A 22,586-nucleotide genomic window follows, 5' to 3' on the forward strand; every position below is an offset into this window, starting at 1 on the left:
CAAAACACTTTCCTCATAGCCTTTTGTGGTAGGGGGAAATGCATTCCCCCCCCCCCATTTTTGGGGTGAAGAATATGTGACTCAGTGAGGGTAAGGGACCCTCCCTTTCCCCCAGTATCTATGCCAGAGCCAGGGCTGAAATTCAGGGTTTCTCATTTCTACATATTGTCTTTTTAATGAATCTAGGAAAAAGTCATTATTGTACTCCCATTGCCAAATACATGACAAGAGTCTATTGTTGGGGCAGAATTTCCTGAGAATTTTTAGATGTATTGTATCACACCACATTTAAGCCAGAACAACATGTACCAGAGGCAAATTTGGAAGGACAAGCCAGAGGCTGGGGTTAGCTTATGGTCAAGATTGTTCTCAGAAGTGATCTATGTCCTCAGCTGTTTCAAGCCCCACTAATGGTTTTGGGCACATGACTCCCAAACCTATATATCCAGTTCTCATGGCTCTCCTGATCTCCAGTTCAACATTCACCTAATAGACCACTTAACAGACTTCTCTTGGGATGAGTCCCAAGGCCTGAAACCCAATGAGCTTTCCTAAAATTTTAAGACAAAAGGGATAATAGGATTAGAGATTTAGAGACCTCACAATTCAACTAATTCAGCCTCTTCTTTTACAGTTAAGAACTGAGATCCCCAAAAGACAAATCAAACTTGCCAAGCTCACACAAGCAGTAAGCGATGATCATGTTATTAATTAAGAAAATGGAACAAAGCAAGTGAAAAGGATAATAGAAGTGGTTGCTGCCAACCATCTGCATAATGCATTGATTTTTGGCTGAGCACAATGCTTTATCAAAGTCAATTCAACCATAGAGAAAAATGTAAGAAAAATTATCAGAAATTATTGTGCAGTTATATGTAGCAAATCAGAATTTAGAAAAAACAGGATTTTTTTTTTACCTCTAGAATGCCTTAACTAACAGATACCATGTAGAAGTCTTAAATAATTCAATATAAATTGAAGTAGATATAAAGGCAAAATGTGAAATTAACCCTCAGCTTACCAAAAATTTCATTGAACAGAAGAATCTCATTTTTTAGCTTAAACCAGCTTATTGAAGTTTCCCATGTAATGACTTCTATCTGAATCAGCTGATATAGGGAAGCCACAGATTTAGAGGTTAAAGGGCCCTTGGAATTTATCTAGTCTGATTCTTTCATTTTAAAAATGAAGAAACTGAGCAGAGTAGTCAAGTGACTCCCTAAGAATCGTGTATAGTTAAGTGCCAAAGCTGGGCTTTGAATCTAGGCTCTGTGATTCTAAGATTAGTGCTTTTTCCAACTGTACCTACAGACAAAATCCTGTTGCTAAGATAGCTAACATTAATTAAAGTAAATAATTTGTTTCAACAGTCATATGTTTAAGAGACATCCTCAGCATTATTCCTCAGGTGACATATTAGTTTTGGTTCCTCTCCCATAGCTAAATGATTAGTTATTTCCTTGTAGTTTTTTAGAGTGCTTCCTCTATGAATTGTTCCATTCTGTTCAACTTCTTGTGACCCCATAGACTTGTCCACAGGATTTTCTTGGCAAAGATCGTGGTGTGGTCTGCCACTTATTTTTAGTTCATTTTACAGATGAGAAAAGTGAGATATATAGGGTACAGTGACTTGCCTAAGGTCACATAGGTACTAAGTGGTCAAGGCCAGATTTGAAAGCAGATTGTTTTGATTCCTGGTCAGGGACCCTATCCACGGTACCACCTAGCTGCCCTGCAAATTATAACGATAGGCAACCAGAGGCTAAATACCATGATCCTTACCCAGACAAGCCTGGGCTATGAAAGGTTCTTATTTTTCTGTCTAGAATTCCAATCACTTGATTATGTTCTGCCCTACACTTAGTCTGGTATGGTGTCAAGGAGGCTGGGCTCCAAGTTGTCAGGAGACAGGTATAAGCATGAGCAATATGAAGGAGGAATGAAAATATGGTTCACTTTTGTCTGAGACTTTTCTGTCTTGCAAAAGAGTGGGAGGTGGAGGCGTCTTCTCATTTCTCTTCTTTGAGTCTTGCTTATTCTTTTTAATTTTGCAACATTCACTTTTAATGTCTCTCTGTGTGGTTGCTCTTTTCACTTACATTGCTGTCATTATTATGTAGGTTGTTTTCTGGGCTCTGTTTATTTCACTCCGCATCAGTTTATGTAAGTCTTCCCAGACTTCTCTGTATTCATCACATTCATCATAAACCATAATTAGCCATTTTTAGCCATTTCCCAATTGATGGGCATCTATTTTGTTTCCAATTCTTTGCTACCAGAAAAAAATGCTGCTATAGATATATTGGTTTCAAAGGAGGTTTTTTTCTTAACAAGGGCTTCTTTGGGGAACAAGTCCATGGGAATAATAAAGACATGTACCTACCTCAAAGGGCTGTTGTGAGAATTATGAGAATGTCTGTAAAGCATTTTATAAACCGTAAAATCCCTATAAAAAGGTTAGTTAATAATACTATCATTATTTTGGAGCTCAAATTTTTTCAACATCCACCAGAATGCAATAGATAATTTTCTATGGAAGTGTATCCAGTAGCTAGGTAGACACCTGGATTTGAGCAGAGAAGTTGAATAAGATTCTAGGGTGGAAAAAAAGCATATACTAAGTGTTAATCCATGCAGTGGGGTATTTGATACAGTTCTCATGGTTTGAGGGGGGCAAAGTTAAATACGCTGAAATAAGAACCAGAAATTCCAAATATATGAAACAAGACTTAAAAATCAATTTCAATTTGCACATTTAGTTAGAATATCGAGCCAAGGCTAAAAAGACAGGATTGCTATTCCCAGAAATTCTACTAAAGAAAATGGGGGAGAGGCTAAAAAACTCTGTGGGAGTTACAGCTTCTTCAGCTAGAAATGAATGTAAATAGCAATTTTTCTGTCTTGGCTAGAAACCCTGAAGGTCTTTCTCTCCCAGATTGATTTTTTTTTTTTTTTGACTAGGTAAAAAGAGGCTATTATCTGCACATTTCTTACCCAGTCTTAATTGCTGATTGGACATTGCCTCAATCAAACTGAGACCTGTTAAGGACTTTAACTTTAAAGTCTCTCATGGCATCGAGGGCCATCTATAGTCATCTTGATCTATATATGGTCATTAGACCTAGATAGTGCCAGAGGAAAAAGACTGGTGATCTTAAATCCATTTCACTCACATTTTATAGCATCACCTTCCTAGTGTCATGATCTTCTTTGAGAACAAAGAACAAACAAAACCAACAAGGGGCAGCAACATTCCAGCTTCTTCTTGAAAGAAAAAAAAAATAAAACCTTGAACCTATCAATCTCTTGTAATAAGTCTGGGATCCACAGATAGATTTAAGAAGATCCATTACAATGGAGAGAAAGAAATAAACTCCTGTGATTTTATTTCCAGGTACCTCTAAAATTTAATATTTCTTAAAAGTATTTAAAAACATTATTCTAAAAAGAAAAAGGACTTATGTGTGCAAAGTGATGTACAGCAGCTCTTTGTGATGGCTAAGAATTGGAAATTAAGGGGATGCCCATTAATTGGGAAAAGTTGAGGTATATGATTGTGATGGAATACTATTGTGCCCTAAGAAATGATAAGCAAGATGGGTTTCGGAAAAATTTGGAAGACTTACATGAACTCATGCAAGGCGAACAGAACCAGGAGAATGTTGTACACAGCATAACTGCAATATTTTAAGGATAATCAACTGTGAAAGATTTTCTTCCTCTGATCAAGACAATGATCCAAGACGAGTCCAAAGGATCCATGATGAAAAATGCTACTTCTAGAGAGAGAAAAAGATGAATTCTGAATACAAAACAAAGTATACTTCATATTCATTTTCTTTTTCCTTCTGGTAAATTAATTTATTTTTATTATACATTACTTTATGAATCATGTTGGGAAAGAAACATCAGAGTAAAAGGGAAAAAACCATGGAATAACCATGGAAAAAACAGATTAAAAAAATGGGAAAAAAAAGTGTACATAGCATGTGTTGATTTACATTCAATCTCCTTAGATCTTTTTCTGGATGTAGATGGCATTTTCTGTCCAAGTCTATTGGGATTCCTTTGAATCACTGAACCCTTGAGAAAAACCAAGTTTTTCCACAGTTGATCATTGCACATTCTTGCTTAATCATGTACAATGTATTCCTGGTTCTGCTTGTTTTGTTCAGCATCAGTTCATGTAAATCTTTCTAAAATCAGCTTGTTCAACACTTTTTATAGAACAATAATATTCCATGATCTTCATATACCACAACTTGCTCAGCTATTCCCCAATTGATGGGCATCCATTCACTTACTAATTCTTTGCCACCACAAAAAGAGCTGCTACAAACATTTTTGCACATGTGGGTCCTTTTCTCTCATTTAAGATTTCCTTGGGATACAGACCCAGTAATGGCTCTACTGGGTCACAGAGTATGCAGTTTTATAGACCTCTGGGTATAGTTCTAAATTGCTCTCCAGAATGGTTGAACCATTTCACATTTATTCATTTTCTTTATTTTCCCTGTGTGTGTATGTTTTCTTTTACAACATAGCTAATAAAAAAATGTTTTGTATGACTTTCACATGTACAACCAGTATTCTACTGCATGCCTTTTCAAGGGATGGGGGAGAGGCAAAAAGGAGGGAGTAATTTGGAATTAAGAAATTTTTTTAGATAAATATTTAAAAGTTTTTAAAATGTAATTGGGAAATATTTAACAAAATAAAATGTTATTCTGAGAAGGGGGTTATAGTCTCCAGAGAGCCAAAGGCAGCCATGACAGAAAAATAGTTAAGAATCCATGAGTCATGGAGATTCTGTTTTTTATTTACAAGAGAGAGAGAAAAAAAAGAGAAAGGGAGGAAGAAGGAGAGGGAGAGGGAGAGGGAGAAGAAGAGAGAGAGAGAGAGAGAGAGAATGAGAGAGAGAGAGAGAGAGAGGTGCTTGCTATTGGTTTCTCACAAATCCCTATCAAACCCTAGTACTACAAGGAACCTACAAATACAGAAAAGAGTTGAAGGAAGAGTAGACTAAGGAGAAAAGGTCTTGCTAAAATTAGTCTCTCAGTGTGATGCTATGGTTGTAAAAAAATTCCAAGATCAGAGGCTGTAATTGTATATAAAATCCAAATTTTTGCTCTACTTGGTGTCTAAGGGACATATGGACCCTTAGGCACAAGTTTTGAAGTATTCACACTCTTTTGTCAAAGAGATCATTCTCACTGGACTGACAAAAGAAAATTCACAATATGGTATAGCAATGTCTTACATTATTAATTTGAAAAGGATGCCATGTGTTGCTAAAATCAATAACATCAACAAGAGTGGTGTAAAAATCCTTAACAATGATCTGAGAGAACAAATGTGTTTCCTGTTAATTGCCAGTAGTATTGAAATGGTGTCATCTGATGATCTAAGAGAATTCTTTTCAGCACCGTATTATAGAATCATAGAGAATGGAGAAAAAAGAAAAGCTCATTCATTCTCATCAAGGACTGCCATTCTCTATATGGAAATATTCCAAAGAATGATGAACTCACAATGAGAAATTCTAGGAAGATGAAAAGTAAATGGTTTGGTTGAGGCACCAATACTATAAGAATAACATTATTTATTCATAATAGTATAATAGCTAACATTTATGTAGAGATTGAAGATCTGCAAAACTCTTTACAAATTGTATCTCATTTGATCTTCAACCTTAGGAAGAAGGCACTTATTTTAGTGTCCCCATCTTACAGATGAGAAACTGAAGCAAAAGATGAAGTGACACAGCTAGTAAATACCAGTATCAGAGACCAGACTAGAACTTAGGAAGTCCTAATACCACTACTGTTTTACCTAATACCACTAAAACTACTGTTTTATCCACTTTACCTCCTACCTGCCTTAGTGGTATTTTATTATATTATGTCCCTGCAGTCAGGAATTCTTAGATGTGAAAAAAAATGTTTTAATCTCTGGTATAAAGAAATCATGTAATCCTGGACAAGTCATTTAATTGTCCATTTTCCCTAACAATTCTCTAAGTCAATGCTTCTCAAAAAATGGTTCTGTTTTTGTAATAATATTAAGATATTTTAGTTTCTAATTTAGTTTTCTAATGTGGTAAATATTGATAACCCACATAAACAAAAGCTCTTCTGTCATCAATGATTTTTAAGAGTATAAAGGATCCTGAGATCAAAAAATTTGAAAAATGTTGTTGATCTAGGTTATAGAGGTCTGAACAATACACATTGATAGAAAGAGTTCTCCCATCGGTGAAATCACAGATCTAGAGAAAAAAATGAGCAATGGTACATAGTAAATAATGGTAGTCAACTTATAAAGGGTTTTTACAGTTTGCAAAGTATAACCAGCACCATGAGCCAGTGGGAAGAACACTGCCTCATGAGTCAGAAGAACAAACTAGGCTCAAATCCTACTTCTAACACTTACCATTTGTGACCCTGCCTTCACATTCCTATGCCTCAGTTTCCTCATCTGTAAATTGATGAAGATGGATTACGTGGGCCTTTGAAGTCCCTTCCAGCCTTATGAGCCTATGCCTTGGAGATGTTTATAGAGTATTATCATTCCCAGTTTAGAGATGGTTGATTCTTGTCAATTATTCCATAAAAAGTAATTGACTGAGCTTTGAATTCAGGTCCTACCAAATATAGCCTACCTGGCTATATTAATTTAAAGATATGTTAATAAAAATTCTAAAAATTTTTCCTCTTATAACATTCATACTCAAATGTCCTAGCCTACTTCTTTCCCCAAACTTGAGCAGAATGCTGAATTGTCCTGGGCACAGAATTTTATCAGTGTATGTCTAAACCTGTCCTAATTCAGGTTTTATTTTAAGCATCCCCATTAGCACCCTTTGCAAACTCATCCACACTCTGAATTCCGACATATAAAATATACCCATGCAAGTGAAAATTTCTGAGCATCCTTTCGTGAGGTCAAATCTGATTTGGCAGAAAGGAAAAAAGAATCCATGAGGGCTGGTAAAATGTAAAAGCCAACTATCCTTAGGGTAAGTTTCTAACATCATCTTTTTTGAACTTATCAAGGGTTTACCATTGGCCTAAATTACCAAACAATCAAAACTACTTCATCCCACTTGCAGATCCCAGAGCTGCTGGGGGTCCATGGTGACTTCTTTGAGAGATGTAGACAGTAACCTGGATTACAGCATCATTGGGATTCTGGATCTCAGATGTCACTTCCTAGAATGAACCACAATAGAGACCATCTGAAGGCTGAGAGAGACAAATCATCTATGGTAGCAGCCTTGAGTCATTTCAATGACTTTTTTTTTTTTTTAATAAAGAGAGCAGGAAATACCTTTCTTCTGTTGAATTCACAAGGACAGGTCCTTTGGGGCTTCATAAGGGTGGACGTCTCCTAGTTCCTGTTTCCATTTTAGAACATTTAGCTATATTTGGTAAGAGTCTGGGTTGTTTGGAATTGGATTTTAAGAAGATAACCTGAAATCTCTGAACAAATATATAAAGCAAACATATGTTTTTTGGGTGGGCGGAATTCTGGGAAGATGGTGGAATAGGTCAGAAATTCCAAGCTCTCCAGATTTATTCCATAAACAAGATGAAATGGCATTGTGAATGTAGAGGGGCAAAAATATATGAGTTGGAGCAAAACAGTGGTCCTCTTGGGACAACTAGAGAAGACCCCAGTGAGGACATGTTAGGAAAAACCCTAAGAACCAAAGTTTGGCCTGTGTGAAATGCAAATATCTCCAGGCTATTTCCATAGAAGTAACAAATAAGCCCTGGGGACAGCTAGATTGAGTTGGTAGCCTCAGCTTCAGCCTCAGCCACTGGAGTTCTTCACTCCCAGACATTGTTGGGGGGGGGGGGGGGGGGGCAAACATTTGAGCAGGGCAAAATTAAAGGACTCTCTGGGGCTGAGGGATGTCAGGTCCAACTGTATAGTCCTGGGCTGTGAGAAGGAACCAGCACTGGCTCAATGAATGCAGAAGCAGTACTTGAGGGATGCTGCTGGCTGTGACACTTGCAAGGGAGCTGAGTTCCTGGTTTTGGTTTCAGGTCAGAGAATTGAAAGTTTCAGCCACTGGAAGATCCAAGAGCATTTTCAGCATAGTATGGCTGGAAGCCCTATGACAACTTCAAGGGGGAAAGAGGTGGCGAGAAAGCAAAGCACTGAAAATGCTTAGAAGAACTTTAACAAATCCAACAAACACAAAGCTTTGGTCCTGGCCTTACTGTTCATTTTTATTAGACCTACACATGCAAGTTTTGGCAATCTAATGAGAATGCCCTTAAGATTCATTCAAATTTAAAGGAGCAAGTTGGGCTCTGGACATACTCAGAAAGACCTGAAGCCAGAGTCACTGTCCTGCATACCCCAGGACTAGAAGTGATTAAAAAGCTGCTAAAAATTAAAACAACAACAACAAAATAAAAATGAATAAGCAAAGGAGAACAAATTCAATCATAGACAGCTACTATGGGGATACAGAAGAACTGGGTTTGTTTTCAGAGGAGGATTCTGAAACAAAAAGTCTCTCCTATCCCAAAGAGTAACGCCAGATGGTCACTTGTCCAAAAAGAGTTCTTGGAAGAACTTAAAAATGAAAAAAAGAGAAAAGAATGTGAAATTTCAAAAGAAAACAGATCAAGAAGAGAAAAGGTAAGAATTATTGGGCTACCTGAAAGATACAACCCCTCACTGCCCCCAGGAATCTTAATACAATATTATAAAAAATAAAGAAAATTGGCTTAAAGTTTTAGAACAAAAGGAAAAAAGTAGAAACAAAAAAAATACATACCAATAAAAACCTGAAAGATATCTTAGGATGAAAACCTACAGGATTATCATAGCCAAATTTCAAAATCCCCAGGTTAAGAGAAAATATTATGAACAAAAAGAAAAAAAGAAAACAATTCAAATACTATGGAGTCACAATCAGAACCATATAAGGTCTAATAGTTGCTACGTGAAAAGATTGCAGGTCTTGGAACATTATATAACAAAGAGCAAAAGAACTAGGGTTGTGAAGAAAAATAACAACCAGCAAAGTAGATAAATGAAAAGAAAATGGTTATCAATGAATTGATAAGACTTTCAGATTTTTGTCATAAAAAGGCCATAACTTGATGGAAAATTTGATATATAAGATCCAGGAGAACTGTAGAGTAAACATCAAAGACTAATTACAAGGGGTTCTATAAGGTAAAAATGTTTACTTTTTATATATAAAAATGTAAACCATTATTTTTTAAGACTGCCATTATTAGTAATTGGGTAGCTCAAAAGAAAGATTGGGAATGAGCTCAATATGATGTGTTGATTCTAAAAAGCAAAATTGTATGGGAAAAGGTAAAAAAAAACAAAAAACAAATGAAGCATTAGAGGAAGAACTGATAATAATAAGAGAAATTAGGTATGGTAGTATTGGAACCCTACTCTCATCAGATCTGGGTTAAACAGAGAACAACATATATAGCTAAAAGGGTATGTGTCTTCTAAATTTGTAAAGAAATAATAGGGGAAGGGAATAGGATGAAGGGTGGTTAGAATAAGGTTTAGGAGAGTAGGGGGGAGAAAAAAGGAAGATTCTTAGAGGAGTAGGTTGAACAAGAAAAAAGGAGAGTTAGAGTAGAGGATAAGGAAGAGATGCTTTACGAACTCAATATTTTTAGAAAAACATGGAGAAAACTCCACAAAATAAGAGTGAAATGAGCAGAACTAAGAGAACATTGTATACAGTAAAAGTGTTGTTTAAAAACAACTTTTGAGCAACCAAGTCATTCTATTATAAACAACTAAATTAATTACAAAGATCCTATAAAGGAAGATGTTCTTTGGCACCAAAAAAAGAACTCATGCACAAGTATATGTATTTATATATACATACCTATATAGATTTGTGTCTAATGGTAGCCATTCTCAAAGGTTGGATGGGGAAGGAAAAAAATTGCATGACAACTTTGTTGTTATGTTTGAAGGGAATAGCAAGTTGTACATAATGGACTTGCAATTTCAGTTACAATCCTCTGTTTTTCTATGGAAATGCTTATGTTACTTCTAAATTTCAGAATAAAATAAATATATTTCCTCAGACCCATAACATTTCCTAGCTGTGTGACCCTGGGCAAGTCACTTAACTCCAAATGCCTCAGGGAAAAAAAAGTGTGTATGTGTGTGTGTGTGTGTTAAAAAATAAAGCTAACATTTTCCCAGGAAGCAACAGGCTGATCTTTTAGGACTGGGTCTATAACATAGTTAGTTTCTAAATAATGTTTATATCACACTAATCTGGATGTTTACCCTATTAGTCTCTTGGGCATATACAGCTTCCCAGGAATATGCTGTATGTTTGTCTGCTTTTAAATGAATAACAAATTTTTTATTTAAAACAAGGGTGATTCTAGGAATAGTTTTCTACAACAGTTTTGAAAAGAATCACTTGGCTAGAAATAAATAACTGGAAAAGGACTTAGCTTTTTTATTTTTTAAAAAATTTTATTTAGTTATTATTTTTTTTTTTGGTTTAGCTTTTTTTTTGCTGGGCCTCCAGAAAGCAGAATTAGCAAGAATGAGTAGAAGTTTCTAGGTAGTCAATTTAAACTTGATGTAAAGAAGGATTTCCTAACAATTAGAAATAATAAAAAGTAGAATGGGCTGCTACAGGAGGTGGTGAGCTCCATCTCACTGGAGGTCCTCTAGCAAAGATTAAACATCATCAATTTTTGAGTTTTGTAGGTGTTTTTTTCAGAGATGGGTTGGACTATTACACATGGTCTCTGAAGTCTAGATCTGAAAGTCGGTTTCCTAACAATTAAAAATAATCAAAAGTAGAATGGGCTGCTATAGGAGGTGGTGAACTCCATCTCACTGGAGGTCCTCCAGCAAAGATTAAATACCACCAATTGTTGAGTTTTGTGGGTGTCTTTTTCAGAGATGGTTTGAACTACTACACATGGTCTCTGAAGTCTAGATCTAAAAAGTCGGTGAAATAGCCTATATACAAAATGCCTCAGCTGACAAAAACTAAAACTATAATGATGAGAAGTATCACAGTTTCAAGAATCATTCATGGATTGGATAAATATTTATGGGGCAGAGCAATAACTACCATCCACTTTTAAAAGACACCTATCCTGAATGTAAATTTTATACCTTCATTAAACTTTTACTTAATACATCTCACAAGGATTGATAAGGAAATAGGTAGAAATATTTGTAGACAGATTCCAAAATGGATTGACATGATACAGACAGGAGAGTAGGGAGGGCACCCTCAGGGGTTTGAATCTCATCTCTGCTACTTCCTACCCACATGACTTCAGTCAAGTCAATTAATTACTCTGGGCTTTAGTTTCCTCATCTACAAAGCAATTACATTAGAACTCAGTGACTATTGAGTTCCCTTCCAGCTATAAGTCCTAAGATTCTACAGTCAAATCAGACCTCTGAAACTTAGCTTTGTGACCATGGGCAGACCCATTAGCCTCTCTGAGATTGTAAAGTTGGGATAAGAATACATTGTTTTGTTTTTTAATAATATCTGTTGAACCTGGGTCACTGGGATGTTGTGAATTGAATACATTCTATATGAATAAAGACACTTGATAATTTTGGTTTGTTTACTTTAACCAAAGCAAGTAAGCAAGAAAAAGCAGGAGGTAATTTTTAGTGGGCTCACCTGAGAGACTTTTTCATCTTTAACTGTTAAATTTTATAAATTTTATCAAAAACTCCATATGTAAACCAATATTTACAGAAAGAAGTAGTCAAGTCAAGTCAATAAGCAATAAGTAAGTGACTACTGTGAGCCAGTTTGCTGGTTGTCTTACTGTACATAGAATGTTGGATGTGGAGTCAGAAAGACCTGGTTTCAAAGCCTAGCCTCAAGGACAATGTATGATCACCTTGTTCTTAGTAAGTCATTTCTTGGAACCTACCATCTCATCGATCAACATTTGATTTAATTATATAATAAAATTCTAGTTATCATAAAAGATGTATACTTGTTATAACATCCTAATGTTATCACATAAATATATATCATTATTATAACGTTCTAATACTTAAAACATGTATTATAATAATGGTCTAATGTTATCATAAGACCTGTATCTTTATAACAAATTGAATGTTATAAATATGTATCATCACAACACTTATATTATTATAAACATACATCATTATTATAACATTCTAATATTATAAAATATGTATCATTATCATGTTCTAATGTTATCATAAACATGTGTTATCATAATATTCTAATATTACCATAAACATGTATTATTATTATAGCATTCTAATGTTATAAATTTAAATCATTACCATAATGTTCTATTATCATAAGATTGTATGTATGCATGTAATGTATCATTATAATAGTTGAATGTTATCATAAACGTGTATAACATCTTAACATTAGCATAAACATGCATTATTATTATAGCACTTTCATGTTATCATAAACATCTATCATTATTATAACTTTCTAATGTTATAAAACTTGTATTATCTTAATGTTATAATGTTATCATAAGATGTAACATTATAACCGTCTAATGTTATCATAAATATGTATCATCAATATATCATTCTAATGTTATAAATATGTATCATTATTACTGCCCTGGAAGGTGTGATTTATTATACTCAAATGCCGTATGTGAATTAGCAGGTGAGCATTCATTATTAAAAATATTTTATCATTAATCAATAATTAAATGACTTTTTCATCTTTAATTGTTAAATCTTATAAGTCTTATCAAAAGCTCTACATGTAAACCAATATTTACAGAAAGGAACAGTAAAGTCATATCAATAAGCAATGAGTAAGTGCCAACTGTGAGCCAGTTTGCTGACTGTCTTACTCTAGACAGAATGGATGGGGAGTCACAGAAAGACCTGGTTTTAAAGCCTACCTCAAGGACAATGTATGGTCATCTTGTTGTAAGTAGATACCAAGCTTCTATTTAATAAATTTACTACTAATACTTTACATTTACATGGTGCTTTAATATTTGCAAATCACTTCACATTCATTATCTCACTAGTATTCATAATGCCCCAGTGAGACAGGTTCAATAGACATCACTAAAGAACAAAATTATGTATTACTATCCCAACCCTACGAAACAGTCTCAGAGAGGTTAAAGGGCTTGCCCATAGAAATACAGCTAAGTTTCAGAGGTCTGTTTGGAACCAAAGTTTCCTAACCAAATCCAGTACTTGACTCACTATACCACTTTGTCTCTTTACCTTAATTGACCTTTACAAATAAGTGCTGAAAAAACTGCAGTATTTCTATTTTTACAGGTGGAAAAATCAAGGTCCCAGGAAACAGTCCTGAGCTGTTCAATTCAATAAATGCCAACTCCAAAATGGGAACAGAAATCTAGTGGTCCAAGTTATGGTCTCAGAAAGGACTCTCTGTTGGCTGGGGAGGCATCATTAAGTCCAACTTTATTACGTGATTTGGGCAGAGCTAAAATTAAAAGCCTCTATTATATATCTCTCTAAGTTGGACTGCTTCCTTCTGCAAGCATTTTGGGTAGTTTTATTTTCCTTAGTAATTCTATTTTCGTTTTTACTTAATTCACTTATCTAGCTGTCATGGAAAGCTATCCCTCTTGACCCCTTTGTCAGTTTTCATGTATAAGGTTGACACTAAATCTAATGCAGTATGAATTGGCCAAAGGCCAATAGTTCCTTGCCTTCATGTTATAAATATAGTATATGTGACCCGATATACTACTATCGGTACTACTCAGAAAGAGGACATGATCTGTTGTTTCCTCTGACACTCCATTAGAATAAAGCACTCATGCAAATGTCCACACATTAGTCCAAATCAGCACACCATTGTCAACCTTTGTTGGTTTACATAAACAAGCTCCAGACCTATAAGGAAAAATGATGGGAAATGGTCTGTTGTGCTGGACCAGACCACAGAGGAGAGGACAATGTCAGTAAATACTTGGACAGGACAATAACTCTGGGCAAGGTCAAAAAGAACCAATGGGAACACATTCAGCTGATCCCTGCTTTCGTCACGGAGTCCCTTTTGTGAACATCTGCCTGCCTCCCAGCTGTCTGAAAAGGGAAAGAAAGGTCAAGCAACAAAGCTTAGAGTTCCCACTTCTATGCCCCCCACCCCTACCCCATAAAACTAATTAGCAAAAGCAACTGTTAAAGGAAAAAAAGCAAGGAATCTTATTCTTGTGTTTTCGAATACCACAAGCAATGATTAAGGAACCTACTACGTGCCAATCACTTTTTACCAAGTACTGTAAATAAAAAGCCAAAAATAAAAGTTTCTATCCACAGGAAATATACATTGTATTTGATTATTCAAAGACTGAGGAAACATTTAACAGTTAATAGGGCTCAGGAAAGGTTATTTTAATTTATTATATTTCCTCTCCTCCCTCTCCCAAACCTTCCTCCCCTGGCTTCACAAAGAATTTTTCTTCTTAATATCTTTATTCCATACAAGGTCTCTCATTTAAGCGAAGTCAAAACATCAGTGTCACTTCTGTGAATCTTGTCTTTTCCCCCTCTCATACCTAATTATCAAGTACTATTATTTAATAATAATAATATCTAACATTTACACAGTGCTTACTATGTGGCACATACTGTGCTAAGTGCTTTACAATTATCATCTCATTTGATCCTTACAACAACTTTGGAAGGTAGGCAGTATCACTATCCCATTTTGCAAATGAAGAAACAGACAGAAAAAGGTACAATGTCTTGTCCAGGATCACACAGCTAGCATCTGAGGTCACACTTGAAATCAGATCTGTTTAGAAAAGCAGTATGGTGTGAAAAGAGCATTGAGTTTGGTATCTGGAAAATCTAGATGCAAATCTGCAGCAAAATTAATTAGATAGGTGACTAAAATAAAAATATAATAGCCAGCATTTTGAGATTTAAAATGATGGGGACAGGTGGATGACACAGAAGTCAAGAGAACCCGAGTTCAAATGCAATCTCAGTCACTTACCACTTACTACCTGTGTCTCCCTGGGTAAGTCTTAACCACTTAACCTGACTACTTTTTGAGAGACAGACAGACAGACAGATATTACAGGTATTATTTTATCAACTCTGGGAAGTAGGTGTTATTATTATTTCCAATTTGCAAATGAAGAAATTGAGACAAGCAGAAGTTAAGTGACCTGCCCAGTGTATTACAAAGCTAGTTAATATTTGGGGCCAGATTTGAATGCTTATCTTCTTGTCTCCAAGTGTAATGCTCTATTTACTGAGCTAGAGCTCAACAAATTGCTTAACTTCCAAGGGCATTTGGTTCCTCTTCTTTAAAATGGGAATAATTATCTGTGTAAGCACTTTCTTTACAGAATTGTTGTAAAGTCCCATTAAGATAATGTACAGTTAAATATTTTAGAAACTGTAGAGTGCTTATATTGTTGTTTGTCCTTTTTTTTTCCCAAAGAGAACCAATGACATAACAGGGTGATGTCTTATCTTTTAAGTGAATTAGATTTAAGTGAGGCAGAACTGTACAAAGTCATCAGCCTCACTCTCTCTTCCAGAGTCATCAGAGTTCTGTGGCAAGACAAAAGTCAAGGTGATTGGTGATGGCCCAGGATGCAGCTAACTTTGGTGTCTTCAATGTCTTATCAAACTTTAATCCCTCCGTAGCTACTGCTTCTCCCACCTTTCTGGCCTTTGGGACAAGACCTGCTCCATCCATTCTACATGGATGAGGAGGGTCTTCACAGGCTTAGTTTAGAACCCCTATAACTCACTGATGAGTTTGAAGCCTGTTGATTACCCTCAGGCTTTATTTAGCTGGTCTGTTAGCACGGTTTAGGCAGGATGTGGCAACTGTGCGTGCCACAGCTTTTGGAATGGTGAGTAAACAATGAGCAGCCCTCGCCCCAGACTGCTCATCCTTCCTGAACGCACCCCCATTGCTTATATCAATGTCAATCAGTAGTAGTAGCAGCTGAAGATGGGCTCTTTGAAGGCAGGGACTGGTTCTGTTGTTTTATAAGAGGCAACAGTGCAAAGTGGAGAGAGACCGGGAAGCCAAGTTCATCTGGGCCCTACCACATTCTAGCTATAGGGTAAGTTACTGATCTAGAACATTATTTTAAAATCAGCTTCAGAAAAAAGACTGACCTGGATTGGTAGAGGGTATTTCCTGTTCAGGGAGATCACTAACCCACATCCTACAGATTTAGTCTGTAGCCTAAACCCATCCCTACTATCACTCATTGCCTTATATCTAGAAGTAGTATACTTGAATTTACCTTTTGAGAGTGTACATCACTAGTTTCCATTTCTTTCCCCTGGGTTCAGGCATTTCTAACTGGGTATCTCACACACATTCAAACAGATCTATAATTCTCAGCTTGTCACTTTTCTGCTCAAAGGTCCAGTGGTTCTTACTGCCTATAGGATAAGGTCCTAGTCCTTAGCCTCTCCAAGGCTTTCACAATATGGCTTCAGCTCAGCTTTTTTGACCCATTGGGAACCCAAAGGAAACCCCCATTCTAAGTCAATTTATGTACTCCCTTGTCCTTCCACACAAGGACTTTTGTAAGCCTACTACCGTGTTCTTTATGTTTATTGATCTTTCACACGTCAACACCCTTTACCACTTCTATGGAGTCTAAATATCCTTCATGACTCGCTCAAATCCTATTATATGTTCAAAACCTTCCTTCAACAGTCCAGCCCATGATGATCTCGATGATTTCTTCCCTTTTTCAAGTGCTCTCATCTATATTGATTGCCCCTTTAATACTTGCTCCTGCTAATATCTAGTATTCAACTTAACAAATAAATGAAGGCTATCTAACTTCCAAGACCAACTACAGAAGCCCATCATTGCAAAAGAACAAAGAGCAGAGTTTTAGAACTGAGTGCAGAAGTGCTCCCATAAGCTAAGGGACTTACATAGCCTGCATAGTATCCTTCCCCTATCCCCTATGGTAATGTGGATCATCAGAATATGTCCTAATGAGGCCAAATGTGCAGAGAATATTGGAACGTACTCCTGGACCTAAGGGAGATCTGTTCTTTAAATCAGTGCTGTCAACCTCAAATAGAAACAGGCCCAGACACAAGAATCCCCAAGGGCACACACTGACTTACTTTTAAAATGTAACATTACTTATGTTTTTATTATATTTTTATTATTTTATTATTACTAATTTATTATAGTTATTAGATGTCAAATATTTCCCAATTACATTTTTATCTGGTTCTGCTACAGTGAGGAGTATGACGAGCAACAACTACTTTAAAAAAAAAAAAAGAAAAAGAAAAAATATGTATGACCTTTGAAAGAGAGAATCTGGCATAGGAGGAGGTGACTAGGTTTGAAGTCAAGTGATGTGAGATCTTGGACAAGTCAGGTCACTTAACCATTTTTAGCCTCAGCTCCTCACCAACAGAATCAGGAGGGGAGGGTGGTTGCATCTAAAGTTGCCCCTAAGCTCTAAATTTGTGATCTTATGATCCTAATTCAAAAATGGAATTATTTTAATTTCATTATTCAAAAATTCTTAAGAGCAGAAATATTTTTGATATTTGTTTTAAAAGCAAAACAAATGAAAACAAGCTGCTTAAGCTATCAATCAGTTGCCTTTTAGTTTCAATGAAAGCATAGAACATTTATTAATAATCTTAATGCCAGGACTCCAAGGAAGCTCATCAAAAAAGGTTCAGCTCACTCCCAGAGAAAGAACTCTGGGTGATGACTAAAAACCATTACATTGAATTCCCAATCCCTATATTTATACCCACCTGCATTTTTGATTTCCTTTCCAAGCTAATTGTACAATATTTCAGAGTCTGATTCTTTTTGTACAGCAAAATAACAGTTTGGTCATGTATACTTATTGTGTATGTAATTTATATTTTAATATAGTTAACATCTACTGGTCATCCTGCTATCTGGGGGAGGGGGTGGGGGGTAAGAGGTGAAAAATTGGAACAAGAGGTTTGGCAATTGTTAATGCTGTAAAGTTACCCATACATATAACCTGTAAATAAAAGGCTATTTAAAAAAAAAAAAAAAAAAAAGGTTCAGCTCCCAGCCATACAACAAACAGGAATTGTGTAAGGAGCAAGGGTGAAAGGATACATGTAAAATGGAATTCCAGTGATTCTTTGAAATGATTTCTTTTCATTTCAGAGAAATATGGGGAGATGCAAGGTGAAATAAATAGGACCCAAAGAATAACATACACCAGGGCTTCTTAAACCTTTTCTACTCATAACGCCTTTTTACCAGAGAAATTTTTACTTGACACTAGATATATAGGCATATAAAAATAGGTATACAAATCAAAATTTACTGATAATAAATTATAATTTCACGATTCCTACATTCAGTTACAAAACTCCATATGGGGTCATCAGCAGTTTAGGAAGTGGGGACAGCAACAATGTGAAGGATCATAAAAGTAAATGAAAAACTAAAGATGATCCTGGAGAGCAGATAATGAATCCTACCCTCCCCCTCCTTTTATCCAGTCAACCAGAGTTAAGTGCTTACTAAGCACTGGACATCCAGAGAAAGCAAATGGAATAGATTCTGCTCCCATGGAACTTACTCACAGTTTAAAGAGAGAGCCAATATGCTAACAAAATAAACAAAATATGTACAAGATAATCAGGGTGTAGGTCTTAGAGGGAAGCACTGGAAAAGGCATCTTGTAAAAGGTTGGAATAGCTGTAAATTAGCTTGAAGGAAGCCAAGAGAACCAAGAGCTGGGACTGAGGAAGTAGAAAATTTTAGGTATTGGGGTGTAGGCAATGAAAATGCTGAAAAATGAGAGAAAGTGGCATATGAAGAACTTCAGGGATGCCAATGGTACGAGAAAGCAGAGGAGAGGGGGAACTGTTGAGGTGCAGTGTTGTCATTTCGTTGTGGGTAGTAGTCTTCATATCGAGTTTTTGCTTTATTGTATTAATTCAATTTTGAGGGGAAGAGTGATGGAAAAGAGGGAGAATACTTCTGGAAATAACATATAAAAATATAAGGCACCAATAAAATTTACTTAAAAGAAAAGCTTTCCTTTGTTTCCACATCTCCCACCTCTGAATTTATGCTAAGGTTTTATTTACTTACTTGTAAGGTACAGCCAAACACACCAATCATTAGCATGACTACAGAGAGATATTCCGTAAACACGTCCCACCATGGTTTGAGTACTCGGAAAGCAGGCTGCTGTTCAGAAAATTGCCTGAATTCCGTTACCGGAATCATGATTCTGAAAAACAAGGAGAAATACACATGAGTTTAGCAAGTAAATACATTTCCATATAGATAAGGAAAGCTGAATGCCGCAGAAGTCACACTTGAATTGTGGTGCTGGAGAAGACTTGGATAGCAAGGAGATCAAAACAGTTGATAGTTAAAGAAATTAGGCTACTTATTGGCAGGTCAGATACTGAAGCGGAAACTTATACTTTGGCCACATAAGATGGGACTCATTGGAAAAGATGCTGATGCTGGAAAATATTGAAGACAAAAGGAAAAGGGGATGGTAGAGGATATGATGGATAGAAAGTGTCATGGAAGCAACAAGAACGAACTTGGACAGACTTTGGGAGATAGTGAAGAATAGAAGGGCCTGTGAGTCACAAAAAGCCAGGCACAAATAGGTAAATCTGATATTTTTCATATATTATCTAGGTCATATTTATATAATATGTAGATTCAATTTAAACTTAGATTTATCAAACACTTATTATACCCACTTTGTACAAGACATGCAGCTAGATTGGTTAATTTTCTGGTAAGCTTGGGTCACACAAACCTATTGGTCTAAATGACGGGGAGGGAAAGATCCTATAATTTCTTTAGTATAGGGAAATCCTGAATGCAAAATTTTTACCATGCAGTTCAACAATCTATAGTCTTGGCTGTCTTTGCCACTGAGAGGTTGTAATTTGCCTGGGGACTCTCACATATTCAGAAAACTGATGTTCAAAAATATTCAGTGTTAAATTAGTAACAACACTAGGTAATAATTGCTGTATGTAATCTCTTCTGGTTCACAGAGTGCTTTACAAACATTAGCTTATTTGGCCTCTACAAAAACCTGGAGTGAGGCAAGGACTACATATCCTATTTTCTTCATTTTACAAAGGAGGACATAAGCTTTATGACAATGGTCATACTTCTATCAGGGCCAAGATTTGAGCTCTCTTAACTTCCCAGTTCATGTTCTTTCCACCATTACTCAACATATCCATTCCATTTGTACCTATGAAAATTCATCAGTTTTTTTAAATTAAAATATTTTTTTCAATGAACAAAAATCAATGTTCTCTCCTTTCTGCCACCAACAATTTGCATCATTCATAGATTTAGAAATTTTGTAACAATTTATCTATATAAACTTTTGCTTTCCTTGAACAGAATATAAATTCTTTGAAGGCAGGGATTGTCTGTTATGGGTATGCAGCTCAGTGGCTGGCAGTCACCACTTACAGCTTTGAAAAAAAATACCACTTTTTGAAATAAATAAATGAATTGATTGAACATTATTGATACTGTAAAGCAGTTATATCAATATAAATTAACCTACTGCATTGTATTTTTAATTTTATTATACATTTCCCAATCAACTACATTTTAGTCTAGTTCAGGTCCCACTTGGGAGTTTTGCAGGGGCAACAAGATATCTCTGTTGTGCAATATACAATGCACACTGCTAGGCAGTGAGAAATAAAATCGAGATCAATAAACAGTTATTTGGTGCCTACTATGTAGCCAGCACTGGGAGAGAGAACACATAAAAAGAAGCTGAAAAGGATAAGGGAGGTTAGGTTCACAGAAGGAGTTGGGGGGGATGATGAAGTCATCATGGGAAGTAACCTAAGGAAGTGACAGTTTCAGGGTTGATTTCATTTTGCAGAATGATGAATTTCTGGAGATGATGAAATCCAGGAAAGCAGCCAGGTGGGAAAAGATAAGGAGAATTCCATAACTAAGGAGAATTCCTTACATGGTAGAGGTTCAGTTCCCAGATATCCACTCCTACCATCTCCAACCAGAGAGAGTTGGGGAAGATATGGAGGTTAAAAAACTTTTAAAGAAATACAGGGAGTTTCAGGAACTGTTTGAGTTTTCTCCTATATTATGTATGTTTTCTTTTGCTTTTATTCTCCCATTAGTGATCTCCAAGGACAATCCATTTCCCCAATACACCAAAAATTATGGTTGGATTTATTTTCATTCAATTACTCATATTACTTTTATCTTCACAAGGAGTCAAAGATTTATCCTTGTCCTCAAAAAGTTAGAGATGGTTTAAAGGCAATTGAAGGGAAATAAGTCAGGTTCCACTAAAATTATCTGGAATGGTAAATATGAAAACGGTACAAGTTCCTGGTATCTATTCTATCCCTTCATTTTGCCTATACCTTCTTCCCTAAATAAATCTACCTTTTGCCAAAGAGAATGACCAAGGCGAATTCTTCACATGATCAAACCCAACTTTTAGTGCCAAACCCCACATAATCAACCATATCAGTTATAGTAGTAGTAGTGATGCTGAGGGAAGTGGTAGTAGTTAGCAGTTGCTACTGTTGTTAGTAGTAGTAGCAGATAAGAAGAGGAGGAGGGGGGAAATTAGCCCTTGATGGTAATAACCTAAGTAGTAGTAGTAGTAGTAGTAGTAGAAATAATGATGGTGGTGGTAATAATAGTAATATTAATGGTGGTAGTGGTAGTAGCAAGTGCTATTGTTGTTAGTAGTAACAGCAATTAAGAAGAGGAGGAGGAAAGAAGTTAGCTCTTGATAGTAATAGCCAAAATAGTAGTAGTGGTAGTAGTAGTAGCTAACATTTTTATAGCACCGTTAAATTTGCCAATCTTAAAACAAGCATAAAAATGATATGTATAAACATCTTTCATATACATCATCAAATTTGAGGCTCACAGCAACCCCAGAAGACAGGTATACTTATTTTTCCCATCTTATACTCTTCACTTGCCAGGAGGTTCTCTGCTTGATTCCAACACCATTATTATCTGCATCTTGACCAATCCAGGTTAAGCTCATCATAAGAAAAACTCATCATCCTGAAGATTGCTCAAACCTCATTGTTTTCAATTGCTTCTGCCTCTTTGATTAGGGGATTAGAGGGCAGAGCAAAAAACTTCTCCAATAACCTTTCTTAATAGAAGATTCAAAACAGCCCTCTCTTCCCTTGCTACCAACCCTTTCAATTGGTTGTGATTTCACCATTATCTTCATTTATTTGCCCCTTAGCCAACTCTCTCATAACTCTCTCATCTTTCAGCTTCTGTGAATTGTCTTTCCCCATTGGATTTTAAGTTCTTTGAGGGCAAGAACTGACTTTTCCTTATTTGTATCCCTAGTGCTTAGCACAGTGACTGATACATAGCAGAAAAATTAATGAAGCTTTAGCATATTGTATTTAAAGATAAAAAATTGAGGATGAAAGAAAAGGATCCAGCTTGAAGTTACGAAACTTGTAAGTTATATGTGATTAGTTTATGTGTTTGGTGATTAAGTAGCTAACGCAGGATTCAAACTCGTTCCCTAATTCAGCTATATGAACAGCTAAAATAG

At 35.9% G+C, this 22,586-nt stretch overlaps 1 protein-coding gene across 2 annotated transcripts in view; it reads right to left on the reverse strand.

The window, feature by feature from the left end:
* Positions 1-22,586, reverse strand: part of LRRC8C (leucine rich repeat containing 8 VRAC subunit C) — a 109,439-nt gene that overhangs the window by 17,820 nt on the left and 69,033 nt on the right. For both annotated transcript variants that reach the window (XM_031969351.1, XM_031969352.1), the window contains exon 2: positions 19,109-19,250. In XM_031969351.1, the coding sequence (XP_031825211.1) occupies positions 19,109-19,250 (142 nt within the window). The remainder of the gene's footprint in view (positions 1-19,108; positions 19,251-22,586) is intronic.

Source organism: Sarcophilus harrisii, chromosome 4, assembly GCF_902635505.1.
Source record: "Sarcophilus harrisii chromosome 4, mSarHar1.11, whole genome shotgun sequence".
Lineage (NCBI taxonomy): Eukaryota > Metazoa > Chordata > Mammalia > Dasyuromorphia > Dasyuridae > Sarcophilus > Sarcophilus harrisii.